At 44.8% G+C, this 18,698-nt stretch overlaps 1 protein-coding gene across 10 annotated transcripts in view; it reads right to left on the bottom strand.

The window, feature by feature from the left end:
- apol1 (apolipoprotein L, 1) overlaps positions 1-18,698 on the bottom strand; it is a 39,520-nt gene that overhangs the window by 17,446 nt on the left and 3,376 nt on the right. The window contains exons 3-17 of one of the 10 annotated variants that reach the window (XM_070541560.1): positions 15,472-15,540; positions 14,944-15,012; positions 13,311-13,382; positions 13,116-13,175; positions 11,118-11,177; positions 10,972-11,031; positions 10,618-10,677; positions 8,485-8,550; positions 8,333-8,392; positions 8,085-8,147; positions 7,930-7,980; positions 2,170-2,235; positions 1,891-1,968; positions 1,737-1,790; positions 1,557-1,631 (exon numbers count right to left, since the gene is read on the bottom strand). In XM_070541560.1, the coding sequence (XP_070397661.1) occupies positions 1,557-1,631; positions 1,737-1,790; positions 1,891-1,968; positions 2,170-2,235; positions 7,930-7,980; positions 8,085-8,147; positions 8,333-8,392; positions 8,485-8,550; positions 10,618-10,677; positions 10,972-11,031; positions 11,118-11,177; positions 13,116-13,175; positions 13,311-13,382; positions 14,944-15,012; positions 15,472-15,540 (963 nt within the window). Of the gene's footprint in view, positions 1-1,556; positions 1,632-1,736; positions 1,791-1,890; positions 1,969-2,169; positions 2,236-7,929; positions 7,981-8,084; positions 8,148-8,332; positions 8,393-8,484; positions 8,551-10,617; positions 10,678-10,971; positions 11,032-11,117; positions 11,178-13,115; positions 13,176-13,310; positions 13,383-14,943; positions 15,013-15,467; positions 15,541-18,698 lie in introns of all 10 variants that reach the window. The other 9 variants (XM_015956133.3, XM_070541564.1, XM_070541562.1 and 6 more) reach the window with 9 other exon arrangements.

Below are 18,698 nucleotides of genomic sequence, written 5' to 3'. Positions count from 1 at the left end.
ATGACAACTTCTTCAAAATCAACGCAGAGAAACCACCAAACAGAACAAAAAATGAAGGGCATCGTGGTCGATGCGGGTGCTTCATCCCACATTGTGAATGACATCAGGAAATTCATCAGCTTCGACGACTCATTCAGCCCAAAGAGGCACTTGGTGGAGCTAGCCGATTGGACCAAAAGCAGCGGGACAGCGGAACGCAGAGGGACGGTGATGATCCGACTTCAAGAAAGCGCTGGACGACAACAGCAGACATATCTACAGGAGGCCCTCTACATGCCTTCATATCCACATGAGATCTTCTCCGTAGCGAGAGCAACCAACGAGGGTGCAACAGTCACCTTCAAGAAGGGCGAAAGCTGTCTGATAACCAAGAAAGGAAACAGGTTTGACATCTATGAGAATGAAAAATTATACTACTTACCCACTTCTGAAAATGACAATGACAAATGCTATCATTTTCAGACCCGAATTATGGGGGCTTGGTTCACACTGGTGAAATTTTGATGTCACATTTCAGTCGTAATGTGAACAGCCATACAAATAAATCAGATTTACTCAAAAAATCTGAATTGAGCATCAAGGCCTGTAGCGTGAACGTAGCCTTAAGGCGGGCGGATACTGTGCGACTTTGTCACTCATAGCATTCAGCTTCAGCCCAAACTGTAGGACTTCCTTGCAGAGCAAATCTCACGAGTCATGTGCTCACACCGTATGACCCAATTCTGGGATGCGACCTGACTGCTCACACGTCTGGTAGCAACAAGTCGGACCTGAAAATATGCTAAAAATAGCAGTTTTTACACAACATATTAGACTTTTTTTGTGTTGTTACTAATGTCTGTTGTCCTTCGGGAATGCTGCAGGAGGACACACAGGGATTTATGGGGGCTGGATGAGGAAAATGAAAGAAAGAAAGTAAATCAGTGTTTTGTGATCAGTTTAATTTGACATGAACATGACAAACACACTTTCTTGACAATCCCTGTCATTGTGTGTAAAAAAAGTGTAGAAATAAAAATGAACAATGTGTGTTAGTAAGGAAATACGTAGCTGGCGAGCGCTGTTGACGCATGATTGCACATGTGCCGTGAGCAGTTCTGGTACTTTTTGGGTCGCAGCCGCTCGCAGCGCCGCTTCAACCCTCACGAGGGATGAGCCAAATTTCAAGCAAGCCAGAAGTCCGTGTGAGCTCATGATTGCTGATTGGTAGCTGGTCACGTGGTGTTAATTGCCTCTCGTAACCCCCTGTATACTGCACGATGCTCAGCGCTAAACTCGCCCCGATCTTGTGAATTCTCTCACGAGTGGAAAATCGGCTCAAGAAAGTGAAAAAGTCGCATAGTGTACACCCGGCTTTAGACTGTTAACTTACATTAGAAACTTCCATCAAAGGCAGAATCAAACCCATCAGTGCCTCGTTTTCTGTGGTTGTTCTTCTGCTGGTGTTTCATTACTATTTTCATCTCCTGAAATGAAACCTCAGCAGCTTCCTAAGCCCAGAGGACCCCACGTAAAAGTCTGGCACATGCTGGATAAAAAAGCAGCAGACTGCTCACCTCCTCTGGTGGTTTGACAGGAACTGCATGATCTTCTGAAGGGGTTCCTTTCATCTCATCAGGATTCTTGTCATTCTGCAGATGTCAGATCATGTTTATAAATCATATGATTAAAAAAGAAATCACCATTTTAACAGCGTCGAGCTTAGCTTGGAGTTTATAAGCTGTGAATAAAACTACCTTCTCCTCAGCTGTTTTTTGTTGTGCTCTGTCATGTGCTGACGTCTTCGTCTCCTGATTCACAGTAACACACACAGGAAGGCAAAGCAGAAGTCAGAAAGGTTTCACATTAATCACATGGATCTGAGCAGCAGTGGTTTGGCTGCATTCAAACCTCTTCAGGTTGTCTGGTTGGGATCAACAGCGCGCCACTTCTGTTTCTACGCTCTGGTTGGATCATGTTACTTTTGACCTGGCAAGGACACAAACACAGAAAGTGACTTATTACCAAAACAGGAAGGCAAAAAATGTAATTAACATGCGAGCATGAGACAAGGAGGAAGTGGTAGTGGCACTATGCAGCGTAGAAGAGATTGACTACAGGGAGTATTTGTCAAGTTCTGTGTGTGCGGTCATTGATTAGTCTGGACTGAAGCTAATATTATTGACTCACTGGATTTGTCTTTGTTTCCAGATGCTTCTTGTTTTCCTCAAGTGTTTTAGTGTATTCCGGGTCTTTCTGAATAAAAACAAAAAGAGAGGAAATTTTATTTTAGTATTTAAAAGAGATTTTAAATATCTGTTTTAGATTTGTGAGTTTTTTTTTCATTCCTCAAAACTTCCCCTGGAATATCCTGATTATAAACACCCCCCACGCCCCACCCCCAAGTAAGCAATGGGATGCAACCATTGGTGAACATATAGAGACAATTAATGGAGTACCCAGGAAGTTTAGAAAAAGATTGTATAGCATCCATTAAATGTGGTAGCGACTTTAAGGGCTCAGATACCACTGCCAAAATGTCGTCCGCATATAACAGTAACTAATATTCGTTGCCCCCTACCCTTATTCCTTTTATTCCCTTGTGCGCTCTGATGGACACTGCTAGGACCTCCAAGAAAATAATGAATAATAAGGGGCTCAGAGAGCATCACTGTCTAGTCCCTCTAGTCAGGTTGAAGAAAGGGGAGACTATCCCATTTGTCATCAAAGCAGCCTTGGGTTCCTTATATAACATTGTAATCCATTTTATAAAATCAGCAGTGAAACCAAAATGCGATAGAATGGAGAGCAAAAATTGCCACTCCACCCTATCAAACGCCTTTTCATCGTCTAAAGACAGAGCAGCAATGGGAACATCTTGGGATTGACTGAGCCACATCAGATGTAGTAGGAGTCTGACATTGTCTGTCAATGTTCTATTTTTCATTAAACCAACTTGATTAGGATGTATGATATTTGGTAATACCAGTTGTAAACGTGTCGCCAATATCTTTGTAAGAATTTTGCAGTCAAGGTTGAGCAGACTAATGGGTCTATAGCTCGAGGGATCATTTGGATCTTTACCTGTTTTGAAGATTAGTGATATCACGGCTTCGTTAAAAGTTGGTGCTACGCAGCCCTTGTCAAACATTTCCTGGTATACCTCATGGAGTATTGGTGCAGCAATATCTGCAAAGGTCTTATAGTACTCTACCGGAAGTCCGTCATAACCTGGTGACTTTCCATTTTTCATGGAGGCAATCGCCTTCCTAATTTCGGCCTCTGTTATAGGCAAGTCCAATCCCTCTGCTTCATGACTTTTAAGCCTGGGTGTCACGTCCTGAGGATGTTAGGACCCAAATATGCAGTAACCCAGGATGACACGAGGCAGGAGATGATGAAAAGTAAAAATCCTTTATTTTGGAAGGAGGAAACAAAAAAATAAATCCAGGCAGCAAAACCCAAAGTCCAAAACTCCAGGTTGGAGAAACAAAGCTCACCAAGAGCACGAGCAAACACTGACAGAATACAAATACATTGGACCGACACAAGACAAGGACAAGACAGGGCTTAAATAGAATGGGGGACCAATTAGGGAAACAGGAAGCAGGTGTGTGGAGTGAGGGCTGGAGGGAAGGCAGGTGACAATAATTATCTCAATGGGGAAAACAGAAACAGAGGAGGGCAAGTACCTGACACACAACTAAACAACAATTACCTAAAGACAGTGGGAAGGGCTCACACAAACTAGCTGGAGGAGGACATAGCACATACACCCACACACACATAACCACACACACTGAGCTGGGGACAAAGAGGCTGGAGCTGACCTGGGAGGAAAGATTAGAAAAGGTAACAACATAAGACACTAAACTGAGACGCAGACGAAGGACACATGAGGGCGCCAAAGGGCTACAACATAAGACACATAACAGGGATGCAGACAAAGGACACAAGAGGGCGCTAAGAGAACACAGAAGGGAATCCAGAGAGGGATGGAGAAACATTAGGAGGCACATAAAGGAGGAGGCAGACGCAGACCATAACACTGGGCAGACCTACGCTAAGAAACCGTTCTATATTTTCTTTTGGTTTGTCCACCAAGATTGAAGATGTGACAATTTTTTGTAATATTGCTGGAAGATATTATTTATGCCTTTAGCTGTAAACATTTCTTCATCCCCCTGTTTTATAACTGGGATGGTATCACTATTATTTTTTCTTTTAATTGTCTAGCCAACAATTTTCCCATTTTCTCCCTTCCTTCATAATAACTTCTTTTTAGCCTATACAAAGCATATTCTGCTTTCTCGTTATATATGCTGTGTAGGGAGTATTTACGTTTACATAGTTCCTGGAGTTTACTATCAGAAAAGCTTTTTGACAGTACTAGTTCTTTTCTTTTTATTTCCTCCTCTAATTCCTTAATCTTGTTGATGATCTCTTTTTTCTTCTTAGCTGCATGTGCTATAAATTTTCCTCTAATGTATGCCTTAGAGGCCTCCCATACTGTGGTTATTTCTGCAGAACTACCAATATTGATTTCAAAAAATACTTTCAAATCCTCCGCCACTGCCTTTCTAAAAGATAAATCTGACATCAATCCAATGTTTAGTCTCCATCTTCCCCTTTTTTCAACCTTCTGGCTCACCAAAAATAGTAGTTCCACAGGTGCATGATCTGTAATAGATATTGGTTTTATATAGCAATTTGCTACTTTATCTGCCAGAGAGTTGCTAAGTAAAAAAAAATCTATCCTTGAAAAAGTTTTATGACAATGTGAAAAGACGGTGAAATCCTTTTTATTTGGGTTAGTCAGTCTCCATACATCTAATAGTCCCATGTCTCTACTCAGAATTTGTAAGGCTTGTCTTTCCTTATTCATGAGGCCTGAAAGCACTTCTGTCCAACACTGTGTCCATAACCTCGTTAAAATCCCCCGCCAAGACTATTTCACCTTCAGTACCGCCCAGTATCTTAATTCACCTCATGGAAGAAGATTGGGTCTCCCTTGTTGGGTGCATATATATTGCACAGTACTAACCGGACTCCTTCTATTACTGCTTCCACTCATATAATTCGGCCCTCTGTATCTTTACTTTGCTTTTGTAAAATGAAACTTACATTTTTGTGGACCAGGATCATAACCCCATTACATTTACTTGAAAATGAGCTGTGAAATAAATGTCCCACCCATACCACTTTGAATTTCCCTACTTCAAGCTCCCACATGTGAGTCTCCTGTATAAAAACAATATGTGCGTGGTTATCCTTCAAAAATGTTACAAATTTTTTCCTCTTAATTGGGCTACTGCATCCATTTATGTTCCAAGAAATCAACTTCAATTGTCTGTCAGACATGTAAACTTTTAAATGCTACCGCTGTCTTCAGCTCTTTGCAGAAAATGATCCCGTTTCCGACGTCTACATTAACAAACTTATACCAGCCTTCTTCTGAACACACAGAACATAACCCCGGCTTTCCACAGGAGCCGTCAGCAGCACGTTACTGCAGCAGCACGTCATAGCTGCTGATAGAAACCGCTGTAGTCAACAGAACCTTTTCCACTGGAGCCGTCAGCAGCGCGAGTCGACCGCGTCTCAGGAGCAGCATGTCGCGGCCTTTACGCGCCGGTTCTATTTTTTACGTGCGACGCCTCTGAAACGGGTCAAGTTCGACATTTTTGGGGAAGGAAAGACAGGAAATCGGATGCGGAAATGGAGAGAAGCTCCCGAGATTTTCAGAAAAAAGAACGTACTGCCTTCCGGTTGCTTTACTTTTAAAAAAGGTTACTAACTGTGCGGCCCCGTGAGAAGTTATCACGTAGCTAGCGGTCTCCTTTGTTTTTCAGGTCCGTATTGGCGATTATAAAACGGACAGAACATAAAACACAAACCATGTTGTAATTTTCTCCTGTTTGTTGTTGTGTTTACTGACGAAGTCACTCGTGTGACTTCGTGCTCTGTCGGTGACAGCTGCTCCCCTGCTGCTTCACGTCTCGTGGGAAGGGCCAAGCAGCAGCTTACGCGAGCAAGACGTGCTGCTGCAGTAACGTGCTACTGAGGGCTCCTGTGGAAAGCCGGGGTAAGACAACCCAAACCGGGCGCATAAAAAGACAAATAAGTAAGAAAAAAAAGGAAGACAAAACTAAAAGTGTCCGGCTGTTCCTAAACAGCCAGTGTCCATGTGTTAAACACCCTTCGGTGTTGAAAAAACGAGATAAAAATGAAAAGAAACTTCTTCGTGGTCCGCGGGATTAACGCCGCTCCCATGGAAACCGTCCAATGTGCCGGGAAGCTCTTCGTCAGCCCACACAGCTCTTATCAGTTCAACCAATATGCACAGTTTTCACAGTAAACAGCTCACCTTCCTCTGAAGTTCACATTGCCTCCTTCACTGCTCATTTATAATCTTCTCTGCTGTTTCCCCAGTGTTGCAGCTCATGTTTTTGCCCTTCCATCTGAAGTGCAGCGTCGCTGGGAAAGCCAGATTGTATCTAATATCCAGGTCATGCAACTTGCGCTTTACCGAGGTGAAGGCCTTCCATCTCTCCGCCAGCTCCTTCGACATGTCCGGGAACACAGAGAGGCGGCATCCCTCCCAAACAATCCCTCGCTTCTCCTTAGCAGCGCCGATCCCCTTGTCCCACGCCGACTGCCTCAAGAAAAGGACCAGCACCAGCCTTGGGGGTTGATCTTCATTCAGCATTGGCGCCATCTGTCTATGCACCCACTCCATTTCGAACTCCTCGTTCATCTTCACGCCGAGGCCCTCGGCCAGGATCTTCCGCATGCATTCAGGTAATGTTCCGTTGGTTCCGAAGGTCTCTCTTAGTCCCTCCAGTCTCACATTATTTTGCCTGCTGTGGTTCTCAAGGACTTGTACACGATTCCACATCATCTCCATTTATCTGCTCACACTTCCCTTATCTTTCCGAAGCTGCTCTGACGTCTCCTCCAGCTGCGTAATTCGTGTTTCGGCCTCACCAAGCCTCTCCTGCATGGCTGTCACAGTTGTCAGCTCGGCAGTAGCCTGTTTAATAGACACGATATCTGTTGCGACGTTCTGAAGCATTTCACTCATTTTCGATATTTCTGCAAAAAGTCTGTCCAGGCCGACTGTCACATTCGTAGATGCTGGGTTTTCTCCCGTAGCGCTGTCTTCTTCGTGGACTGGGCTTTTCCGGGTAGACGGTCGGGACGAGCTTTTAAAGTATTTCGACGTTGACATAACTTTGTAATCTTTTCAAACTAAATATCAAACATACGCAGTCTCAGTACTCACAACTCATATATATTCACCTTATGAGTTACCTTTGAACTGCAGTTCTAAAAGATCTACCGACCGCAAAAACAGCGGAGTGCGCGCTGCTCGCCGGCCGCATCAGTGAGGTGCGTCACTGGAGGACAAAACAGGTGATGCGCCCCGCTCCACAGCAACGAAAAGCATCAGGCACAAATAAAAGACAGAAAACATAAAAGGAAATGAGCCGACATGATCGCGTGTTAAATTTGTTTTTGAGGTGGTGACACCTAATTTGATGATATTACTGTGGTCGTGCTCAGGACGCAGATGTCTGGAGCGCGTCAACGATCAGAGCTCTGCATGCGCAAGCTGGTTAAGGTTAGGATTGGGGTGAGGGGAAGGTTAAATTACAAGAGGGTAAAGGCCACAATTTGGTTAAATGTCCGTTTTACGGCAGGTGTCAGTACCGACGCTCTGGCACAGCGCGTCGCCTCCCGACGCGCAGGGGCTCGTCACCTGCTGTCTTTTCCGAGGACTCCATCTTGACGGTCATTATCACGTGACAGCGACTAGTCGATGACAGGCATAAAAAGTCACTACAGAGCAGTGAAACCGACTAGTCGACTAGTTCATACAACCCCTACTAGGAGGTGATGTCACCAATCAGGAAGCACCACAGGCAGGATTATCTTTGATTTGATTACCTGAGCTGATGTGGTGGAAGGATTCTTTAAGATCTTTGCAGCTACGCCACTCTTAAGAAAAATAAAACAAGATTTCAACTTATTTCTGCTGATGTGTTTATTTAACTAAATTCAGACTAAGAAACAAAAATAAAACCTGAAATAGAAACTCTTACCTTTATGGGCATCTCTGTGTGATCGTTACTGATGGCTGATCTTTCATCAACAGACAAACCATCCTGAATCAGGAGACTTTCAGTTAAAACCGACTAAGCCAAGTTAAGATCTTGTTGTTAACAAAACAAAAATGCTGATAATGTGTGGCTGGCACATACAATAAAATATGTACTTTCAACGTGATCAGTTTCTTTTGTAACCTGAAGACTTTTGTTTATAAATCACACAACTTTCCTCCAAGTCTGACCTGAAGCTGGGATTTAGCAGGTTTTATCTTGAGTGTGTCACTAAGAATCCCTCCTTTTTCCTGATGAAGATAAATGCAAAATCAATTCTGATGCTGCATTTTATCTCCATCTAAATTTGTTATTCTGATGGAGCTGAAAGCTAAAACCTTACCTTTGTCTTCTCAGACAGATTCTCGCTGCTGCCTGAAAGCTTGGAGACTGCAGAAAAATCCTCCTGCAAGTGGAACAAAACCTATCATCATCCATCCATCAATCCATTTTCAGCCGCTTATCCGGGGTCGGGTCGTGGAGGCAGTAGCCTGAGCAGGGAGGCCCGGACATCTCTCTCCCCAGCCACTTGAACCAGCTCCTCCGGGGGAATCCTAAGGTGTTCCCTAACCAGCCATGAGACATAGTCTCTCCAGTGTGTTCTGGGTCTTCCTTTTTGCCAGGGCTATTCGATTCCGGGCCTGGAGGGCTGGTATCCAGAACGTTTTAGTGGTTTCTCTACCCCAACACACCTAAGTCAGTAGTTGAATCCCCGGCACAGCAGCTCATCAGGCTCTGCAGAAGCCTGTTAATCACCTGCTGATAATAATCAGGTGTGTTGAAGCAGGGTTAAAACCAAAACGTGCTTGATTCCGGCCCTCCAGGCCCGGAACTGAATCGTCCTGCTTTAGGCCTCCTCACAGTTGGAAGTGCCCAGAAAACCTCACCAGGGAGGAGTCCAGGAGGCATCCTAACCAGATGCCCGAGCCACCTCAACTGGCTCCTCTCGATGTGGAGGAACAGCGGGTCTATTCCGAACCCCTCCCAGATAACCGAGCTTCTCACCCTATCTCTAAGGTAGAGCCCAGACACCCTGCGGAGAAAACTTATCTCGGTGGCTTCTATTTGCGATCTAATGCTTTCAGTCACTACCCAAAGCTCGTGACCATAGGTGACGGTAGGAACGTAGATCGACCGGTAAATCGAAAGCTTCGCCTTCTGGCTCAGCTCTCTCTTCACCACAACAGATCGGCACGCCTGCAGTACTGCAGATGCAGCACCAATCCGCCTAGCAATCTCATGCTCCATCTTTCCCTCACTCGTGAACAAGACCCCGAGATACTTAAACTCCTCCACTTGAGGTAGGACCTTGTCCCTGACCTGGAGAAGGCATTCTACCCTTTTCCGACACAAGACCATGGTCTCGGATTTACAGGAGCTGATTCTCATCCCAGCTGCTTCACACGCGGCTGCAAACCGCTCCAGTGAGAGCCAGAGGTCACTGTCTGATGAAGCCAACAGGACCACATCATCTGAAAAAAGCAGAGACCTGATCTTCAGGCCACCAAAACAGATCCCTTCAACACCTTGGCTGTGCCTAGAAATCCTGTCCATAAAAGTTATGAACAGAATCTGTGACAAAGGGCAGCCTTGGCAGCCAACTCTCACCGGAAATGTTTATGTTTATGTATTTAGCAGACGCTTTTGTCCAAAGCGACTTACAAGCCAGACTTAAGACCGGCAATGAGGACCAAGCTCTGACACCGGTCATACCCAATAATCCCGGCTTACCCCTCACAGGGCCCCCCGAGGAACGTGGTCCAACATCTTCAAATCCAAAAAACACATGTAGCATGTAGATGGGCAAACTCCCACACACCCTCCAGGATCCTCCTAAGGGTATAGAGCTGGTCCAGTGTTAAGATAATTATATGTGTTTTCTTTTATCATGCTTTATGCTTTTATTACATTTAAAGATTTTACCATTAATGCTGAACAGTTGCTGTATTGTTTGAAGTCTCATGAGGAGACTTTAAGAACGCTGAGCCTTGGTCCAGACCTAATGTGACCCAAGGACATCTGCTGACTTGGACAACTGCTGACTCGTGCAACTATCTGTTGCACATCGTGTGATTAGACACTGATTAGAAAAACAGAATGCTTGTAACAATTACTGAATACTGAGAGCTGTGTTTCCCCCACCCTTCAGATCAGCTCATCAGACTTGTAACTAGGGAACTCCCAGCTTGTAATAGAGGATGCTTGGATTTCAAAGGCAGAGTGGTTTTGGAGGATCTGCCAGCCCAGTGGAGACTGAGCTGGTCGGACCTTATTCCATTCTCCTCGAGCATAAAACAGAATTCTGACTTTTGTGTCTCTTTTCTTCTTTGTGTATGATGTCTTAGGGGTTTAAAACCTGACATCCAGTGTTCCATGGCCAGGACGAAAACCACATTGCTCCTCCTGAATCTGAGGTTCGACAATCACCATTTATTACAATTTATTAATGTGAAAAGCTGAAGAAAATACATCCCTGAGGTTGTGCTCTTACTCCAAATGGATTTGTAAACATGGCACTCAACCAGCTACCAGACTCCTGAAGACAAGAGAAGAGAAGAGTCACATCAAAACAACTTTTTCAGAACAGAACAGGTGTCTGGCATGTATCTGATTCTAGAGTCCCAGAGCCTTTAGGTGCTTTACAACAAAACCCGTCATTCATTCATACACACACACAACACACACACACACACACACACACACACACACACACACACACACACACACACACACACACACACACACACACACACACACACACATCCATTCACACCCTTATGTCATTCTTTTACGATCCTATTGATTACAAATGAGTTTTCACAAACTTAACCTTAGTGTTTGGAAGACTTTCATTGCTTTTTGTTAGATCGCTGTGTGCAGACAAATCCTTCTAAAAGGTGAACAAATATGATTTATTGCTAAATTAATATTTAGGGAAAATGTTATATTTATAATTAGTTATAAACATAAAAATACCTGAAAAGCTGCTTTATTTCCATCTGGCTTTGGAGATTTCTTAAACATCCCTTCGGGCTCCTCGATATGAAAAAAGGTAAATAAAACAAGTTGATCTGATCAGAGAGCACTTGTGTCATGTTATGAAAATGGATGTTTTGTGTTTTATACTGGTGCATCAGACAGAAAAACAGGCTTTGTGTCAGGATTTACTGACACAGGCTGGTTGGCTCTCTCCCAAACAAAAACTGTTGTCAGCAGAGCTTATAGTTGCCGCAGGACACTGGCGAACACTGAAGCTTTTCTAATACTCTAACACTTGAGTGGATAATCTCTGAACTTTAAAGAAATTTCAGGGATTCAATGTAACAAATGGGGGGAGTCAGGGTCTCCCTGGGTCGGTATTTATCCACCTTAGGAGACCTTCTATTCTGATACATGCTGTGTTTCCCCTAGGAATTTTTCCAGCTGTGACGGTGGGGCCGGGGGGGGGGGGGGGGGGGGGGATGACACGTATCTAAACAAAGTAAATTTTTCTAGTGCAGAGTGGAGACAACCTATAGCACCACTGATTTGGTCTCATTTCAGAGAAAAATAGAACAGGTTAGATGCACCTAACAAATAAAATTACTAACAAACTCAGGAATCTGTTTCTTTGCTTCACTATTCTGGTGCTGAGAATATCACTAATGTGGATCAAAGGAGGTACACAGATGAATGCACCTCTTATTTATTATTTGGAGACTACATTTACTGCAGCTAGCAGAGGCAGAGATTTTTTCTATTGATACACAGAATTTACAGAATCATTTTAAATTTTAATAGGGGAAGACTGCAGGAGGGAGCGGTAAAATACAGGGGGTCCCCAGCAAAAACAAGAAACTTTACGAGTCTGATGAAACCCGCTGGTTTTCCATCAGGCAGTCATGGGGCAGCTCCAACGACCCAGTGGCTGTGCTGGGTCAATGTTATCGAGCTCAGTCCGGCTCGGCCGTGAACGAGCCGAGGCGACGTCGTGCTCTGCTTAAGAAGAGGTGTTATTTTCCCGCTTCAGAAGAAGCGTCCAACGTGTTTCTATGCTTTCTCCGAGACATGTCACGTCGCTAAGTTGTTAGCGCCGTGCGCTAACACGTCAATAGTGCAGCGTAGCCTGCTGGAGGTTTTAAGGGTTCAGATGAAAACACCCGACCTCTCAGGCTGCTCACGCATCAATCTTAAGTTGTCGCTGTTGCGCTCTCGCCGTAATACAGTATTAGATGCGGTTAAAGTCAGACACAAAAAAATAAATAAATGTTACATGAATGAGTGATGCTTAGCCTGGTGGGGGGAAAACCTGGCCTAGTAAGCACTGGAGGAAACCCTGTCAAGATCGTCAACACTCGTTTATCTTAATGCTATTGAAACATGTAAACGTAAAAGCATTATATCCACTGATACCTTTCTAATTTTAAACTCAGTAACTTATGCTGTAACTTCACCTTGCCCTGCCTGCTCCTCCTTGCTTCCGCCGGCTGTGATCACAAGCGACAACATAGTAGTTCCCGCTGCTTCTTCGGGAAACAGCGCAAAAAAAAAAAACTTGGGATCTTGTAGGCGTGGCGGTGGGATTTCAGCCATGGCAGGCCGCCACGGCTACACCTATGTAAGGGAAACCCTGACATGTTTTTTAAACAAAAAACATATATTTTTTTTAATTGTCCTTGGGATTCTTAGGACCTTCATAGTAAGAGTAATTCTTATTTCACGTATTTTGGATACCACATAAGTGTTTTCGAAAGTTAAGGGCAACACAATACAGAAATCTGAATAGATGGTGGGCAGCTAGGGAGATATTTAAGGAGATTGAATGACTGCACCCATCAGAGCAGAGGAAGTCTGAGGCACATCATCATTATTTGCATTCATTCAAATTAAGCGATTACAAAACAGGGACAGATTTTGGTGACATCTTTTCCAGTTTGTGTGATCAGCAGCTACCTACAACCCAGCCAGGGATCAATTATATTTAATGGAACTCACTTTAATGTCAGGGTTGCTGTCAGCCGCATTTTCATCACTGGATGAAGACTCAGAAAGGTTCTGCAGGTAAAAGTAAACCTGTCAATCTTTTTATAGACGCAACACAAAAACCTGTTTGATATAACAGAAAGGTAGTTGTTATAAGTTGTTTTCCATTTGATATTTTACTGAGGAGTGAAACGGGTGATATTTCACCTGGGAAGGCCTGTGGCCATGTCCTAGTTGAGGAGATTTCTTCAGGATCCCACCCAACATACCTGAGTGATCCTGGAAGAAAAAACAAAAAGGGTTTTAAAGATTTCAAAAATAAAAATAGAAAAAAATTAGGGCTGCACAATATATCGAAAAATGATCGTCATCGCGATAACAGGACGTGCGATAGGCCCATCGCAAAGCACGCCAAAAACGGCGATAAATGTTTGGTTCAAACATTTCCATCCGTGTCATGTAACAACTTTTTGTAAACCAGCTGTTTTTTACGCGGAAGTATTATTTGACCAATCAAATGTAGCCCTTCTGATATGTGGCCAATCAGATGGGTCCGTTCACGTAATACACCCGCCCCCTACGTAGACCCTTAGGATGGAACGCAACACCCGAACTGAGTTAGCGGCGCCGTTCCCTTGTTCGTCATGCTGGCTCAGATTAACGAACGCACTTTGTGCTGAGGTTTCTGGAATCAGCGCTGCTTTCAAACGTGAACGCAAGTCAGCTCGGTGTCGTTAAGCAGCTGATAATAACCGGGCTGACTCCGACACGTGCCGGTGAACCAACCCACCTTCATGTTGCTAGTGTTCCACCGGGTGGTGACGTTAGCCCCAGGCTCCGGTTAGCTTCCAGCTAAAAGGCTACAGCACTCTCCTCCCAGTCCCACCCTGCTAAAGAGGGCCTGGAAAAGTTCCCCCACACATCAAAGTGATTTTTCATTTATGAGCTTTTATAACCTTGTTAATCAGGATAGTTGATTTGCTGCTGCACATAAACTGTCAATCAGAAGCTCTGCTAGCCAGTTATGACGGTTGAACCGTCATTGTTTCTCTCTAGCCGGTTGAACTAGCTCCTCCTAGAGGAGCTAGTTCAATTTGTTAGCTTGTCATCAGAATCATAGTTGCAGTTTCATCATCTGAGCTGCTTTTTAAGATCTAGGTAAACTTGTTCAATTTGGGGTTAAAAACAAACGTTTTCACATATTTTCCATGTAGTTTTTTGCCAGTTCCTCTTCTGAAAGGTAGACAATTGTTTTTCTCTTTCCCTCAGAAATTCTAAATATTCTCCTAGTTTGGCCCAGCACAGTTCACTTCCCAATTGCAGCAACAGCCTTATGTCATAACCACATAAGTGGAGAAAATGCTCAGTAGCAATGAGAGAATTTGCTGTTGCATTTAATTGATGTTAACTATTATTTAACATTTAAACTTACTTTCTGATTTTTTTTTTTATTTATTCAAAAAACCCTGGTAAGGGATGTTTTTCTGTATTTGGAGCATCAGAAAAGTTTTATGATGGAGGTGATGTTTTAAAGTCACTGAGTAACTGCATGCATGCAGTTTGTTGTTTTGCTGCTAATACAGTAGCAGGTGCAGCTGCATATTTTTGCAATAAAAATGTTATGTTGTAATGGAATTCATGCGTTACTTTTTGTTTGCTTTGAACCCAGAGCAGACGTCACACGCCAGACGACATCAACACTGCATACTTAAGTATTTGTTCATTTATCGTGAGTAATATCGATATCGCACTGTTATCGAATATCGCAGGTTTTCCTAATATCGTGCAGCCCTAAAAAAAAAAAAATCAAGAACTAAACAAGAACAGACAATGAATTCACCTTTGATGATTTATCCGGTAAACTTTCTTTACTGGCAGACAGTTCAGGATTTTGTAAAGAAACTGCAGCCTGTTGGCAGCAGAAATAATATTTCTCACTTGTGTTGAGCAGAGTTTAATGAGATGCAGCATCTCCAGTTTATAAATTACAATAGCTGCAGAAACATTGTGAAATTAAACATAAACTGGTAAAACATTCTGCAAAAATCTGAAGTCTTGCTTGTCAAATGGCCAAAATGTCACACACACATTTTTCTATATCCTCTAAATAGACGTACACTTACTTTTAGATAACTATGAATGCTGCCTAATCTTTAGCAAAGTTTACATTATCAAACATGAGAAAATGATTAAAATGTTAATTGTTTCTCTGAGCAAGCTGCATGTTTTCAGCATATTTGACCTTTTTGATAACAATAATTTACTGATCAACACATGGATCAACTAAGTGTTTCAGTTTTTCTTAAATATCTGATGCAACACAAAATACCTCAAAGAAAACAGCTGAACTGCTAAAGTGCTTACTAACATGAGGTTGACCGTCTTTGGTAGGGTTGTTCGACTTCCTCAACATCCCTTCAAACATTCCTCTTTTACTCTGAAATAATGAATAGGTGAATATGTGTAAAACACAAATTTAATTTAACTCTCTGGAGGCAAGCATTGCAGATTTGCAACATTAAAACCTACCTACCTGGTTACTCAGATAACCAAGAGATGCTGATGCAAGCTTTTTATCACCAGTCGAATAGACTACTGTAATGCCCTGCTTTCTGGTCTTCCCAAAAAGAGCATCTCAGGTTTACAACTTAAACAAAATTCGGCAGCACGTGTCCTAATGAAGACCAGGAGGCAGGAGCACATTACACTGGTTTTAAAATCATTGCATTGGCTCCCTGTATGTTTCAGGATCAATTTTAAGGTTCTTCTAATGGGTTTTAAGTGTCTTAATATGATGAATATGATCTTAATATAATGGCCTTCTTATCTCTCAGAATTGCTTTTGCCATATGAACCCTCACGGCCTCTAAGGTCCTCTGGCAGGCGTCTCCTGGTCATCCCTAAAGTCAGGACACACACTCATGGTGAGGCGTCCTTCCAGTATTAAGGCCTTCGCCTCTGGAACGATCTGCCGGAGGACCTCAGAGAACGTTCATGTTTTTAAGTCCAGGCTCAAGACCCACCTATTTAGGTTAGCTTTTATCTAATTATTTACTATAGTTTTATTTCTTGTTTTGCATGATTATATTTGATTGCTTGCTTTGCATGTTTTATAGGATTACATTTTAGCATTGTTTCATTATTTAATATTATTTTACTGTCCATATGATTTTATTTATTACTTATTTTCTTTTCCAACTGTGGACCCACCACCCGCAGGAGGAACATGAAGGGTCCGGTGCAATGTGGATCGGGTGGCAGACCAAGGCGGGGAGCCTTGGCGGTCCGATCCCAGGACAAGAAAACTGGTTTTTGGGACATGGAACGTCACCTCGCTGGAGGGGAAGGAGCAGGAGCTTGTGGCAGAGGTTGAGCGGTACCGGCTAGATATAGTCGGACTCACCTCGACACATAGCATTGGCTCTGGAACCCGAGACCTGGAGAGGGGTTGGACACTCTCCTTTGCTGGAGTTGCTCCAGGTGAGAGGCGGAGGGCTGGGGTTGGCTTTTTGTTAGCCCCAAGACTCTCTGTCTGTGTGTTGGGGTTTACCCCGGGGGACGAGAGGGTAGCTTCCCTGCGCCTTCGGGTCGGGGAACGGGTCCTGACTGTTGTTTGTGCTTATGGGCCAAATATCAGTTCAGAGTACCCACATTTGTTGGAGTCCCTGGGACGAGTGCTAGATAGTGCTCCATCAGGGGACTCCATTGTCCTGCTGGGGGACTTCAAAGCTCACGTGGGCAATGACAGCTTGACCTGGAGGGGTGTGATTGGGAGGAACGGCCCGCCTGATCTGAATTTGAGTGGTGTTTCATTATTGGACTTCTGTACAAGCCGCAGTTTGGCCATAACAAACACCATGTTCGAACATACTGTAAGGATGCCCATCGGTACACTTGGTACCAGGGCAGCCTAGGTCGCAGGTCGATGATAGACTTTGTAGTCATATCATCTGACCTGCGGCCGTATGTTTTGGACACCCGAGTGAAGAGAGGAGCGGAGCTGTCTACTGATCACCACCTGGTGGTGAGTTGGATCAGATGGCAGGGGAAGATGCCGCGTAGACCTGGCAGACCCAAACACATAGTGAGGGTCTGCTGGGAACGCCTGGCAGAAGAACCTGTTAAGACGGTCTTTAACTCCCACCTCCGGCAGAGCTTTGACCGTGTCCTGAGAGCAGTGGGGGACATTGACTCCGAGTGGGCCTTGTTCCACTCTGCGATTGTTGGGGCGGCTGTTGCTAGCTGTGGTCGCAAGGTGGCTAGTGCCAGTCGTGGTGGCAACCCCCGTACCCGGTGGTGGACACCAGAGGTTCGGTGAGCCGTCAGGCTGAAGAAGGAGGCCAACAGGGAGTGCCTGGTCTGTGGGTCTCCGGAGGCAGCAGACAGGTACCGGATAGCCAAGCGGGGTGCAGCAGTGGCAGTTGCCGAGGCAAAATCTCGGGCATGGGAGGAGTTTGGTGAGGCCATGGAGAAAGACTATCGATCGGCTCCAAAGAGGTTCTGGCAAACTGCCCTCCTCAGGAGAGGAAGGCAGCAACTCGCTCACACAGTTTACAGTGGGGATGGGGAGCTGCTGACATCAACTGAGGCTATAGTCGGACGGTGGAAGGAATATTTTGAGGAGCTCCTCAATCCCACCTATGCGCATTCCGAGGAGGAACCAGAGCCGGGAGACCTGGGGATGGACTATCCAATCTCGGGGGCAGAAGTTGCTGAGGTAGTCAAACAACTACACAGCAGCGGAGCCCTGAGGGCGGATGAGGTTTGTCCTGGGTATCTCAAGGCTATGGATGTTGTAGGGCTGTCATGGTTGACACGTCTCTGCAACATTGCATGGTCATCGGGGGCAGTTCCTGTGGAGTGGCAGACCGGGGTGGTGGTCCCCATTTTTAAGAAGGGTGACCTGAGGGTGTGTTCCAACTATAGGGGGATCACACTCCTCAGCCTCCCTGGAAAGGTCTACTCCAAGGTACTGGAGAGGAGGATCCGATCGATAGTTGAATCTCAGATTGAGGAGCAATTTGGTTTTCGTCCTGGCCGTGGAACTGTGGACCAGCTCTATACCCTTGCAAGGGTGATGGAGGGGGCATGGGAGTTTGCCCAACCAATCCACATGTGTTTTGTGGATTTGGAGGCTTATGATCATGTCCCCAGGGGCACCCTGTGGGAGACGCTCCAGGAGTATGGGGTGGGTGGCTTTCTGTTAAGGGCCATTCAGTCCCTTTACCAGAGGAGCATGAGTTTGGTCCGCATAGCCGGTAGTAAGTCGGACCTGTTCCCGGTGAGGGTTGGACTCCGCCAGGGCTGCCCTTTGTCACCGGTTCTGTTCATTACCTTTACAGAAAGAATTTCTAGGCACAGCCGTGGTGTGGAGTGTGTCGAGTTTGGTGGCAGGGGAATCTCGTCTCTGCTTTTTGCGGATGATGTGGTCCTCCTAGCTTCATCCAGCTCTGAACTTCAGCTCTTGCTGAGTAGGTTCGTGGCCGAGTGTGAAGCGGCTGGGATGAGGATCAGCACCTCCAAATCTGAGACCATGGTTCTCGACCGGAAAAGGGTGGCTTGCCAGCTCCGGGTCGGGGGAGAGGTCCTACCTCA

The sequence above is a fragment of the Nothobranchius furzeri genome, chromosome 11 (assembly GCF_043380555.1).
Source record: "Nothobranchius furzeri strain GRZ-AD chromosome 11, NfurGRZ-RIMD1, whole genome shotgun sequence".
NCBI lineage: Eukaryota > Metazoa > Chordata > Actinopteri > Cyprinodontiformes > Nothobranchiidae > Nothobranchius > Nothobranchius furzeri.
Note: the sequence above shows the minus strand (reverse complement) of the source record. Positions and strands in the feature narration are given on the sequence as shown.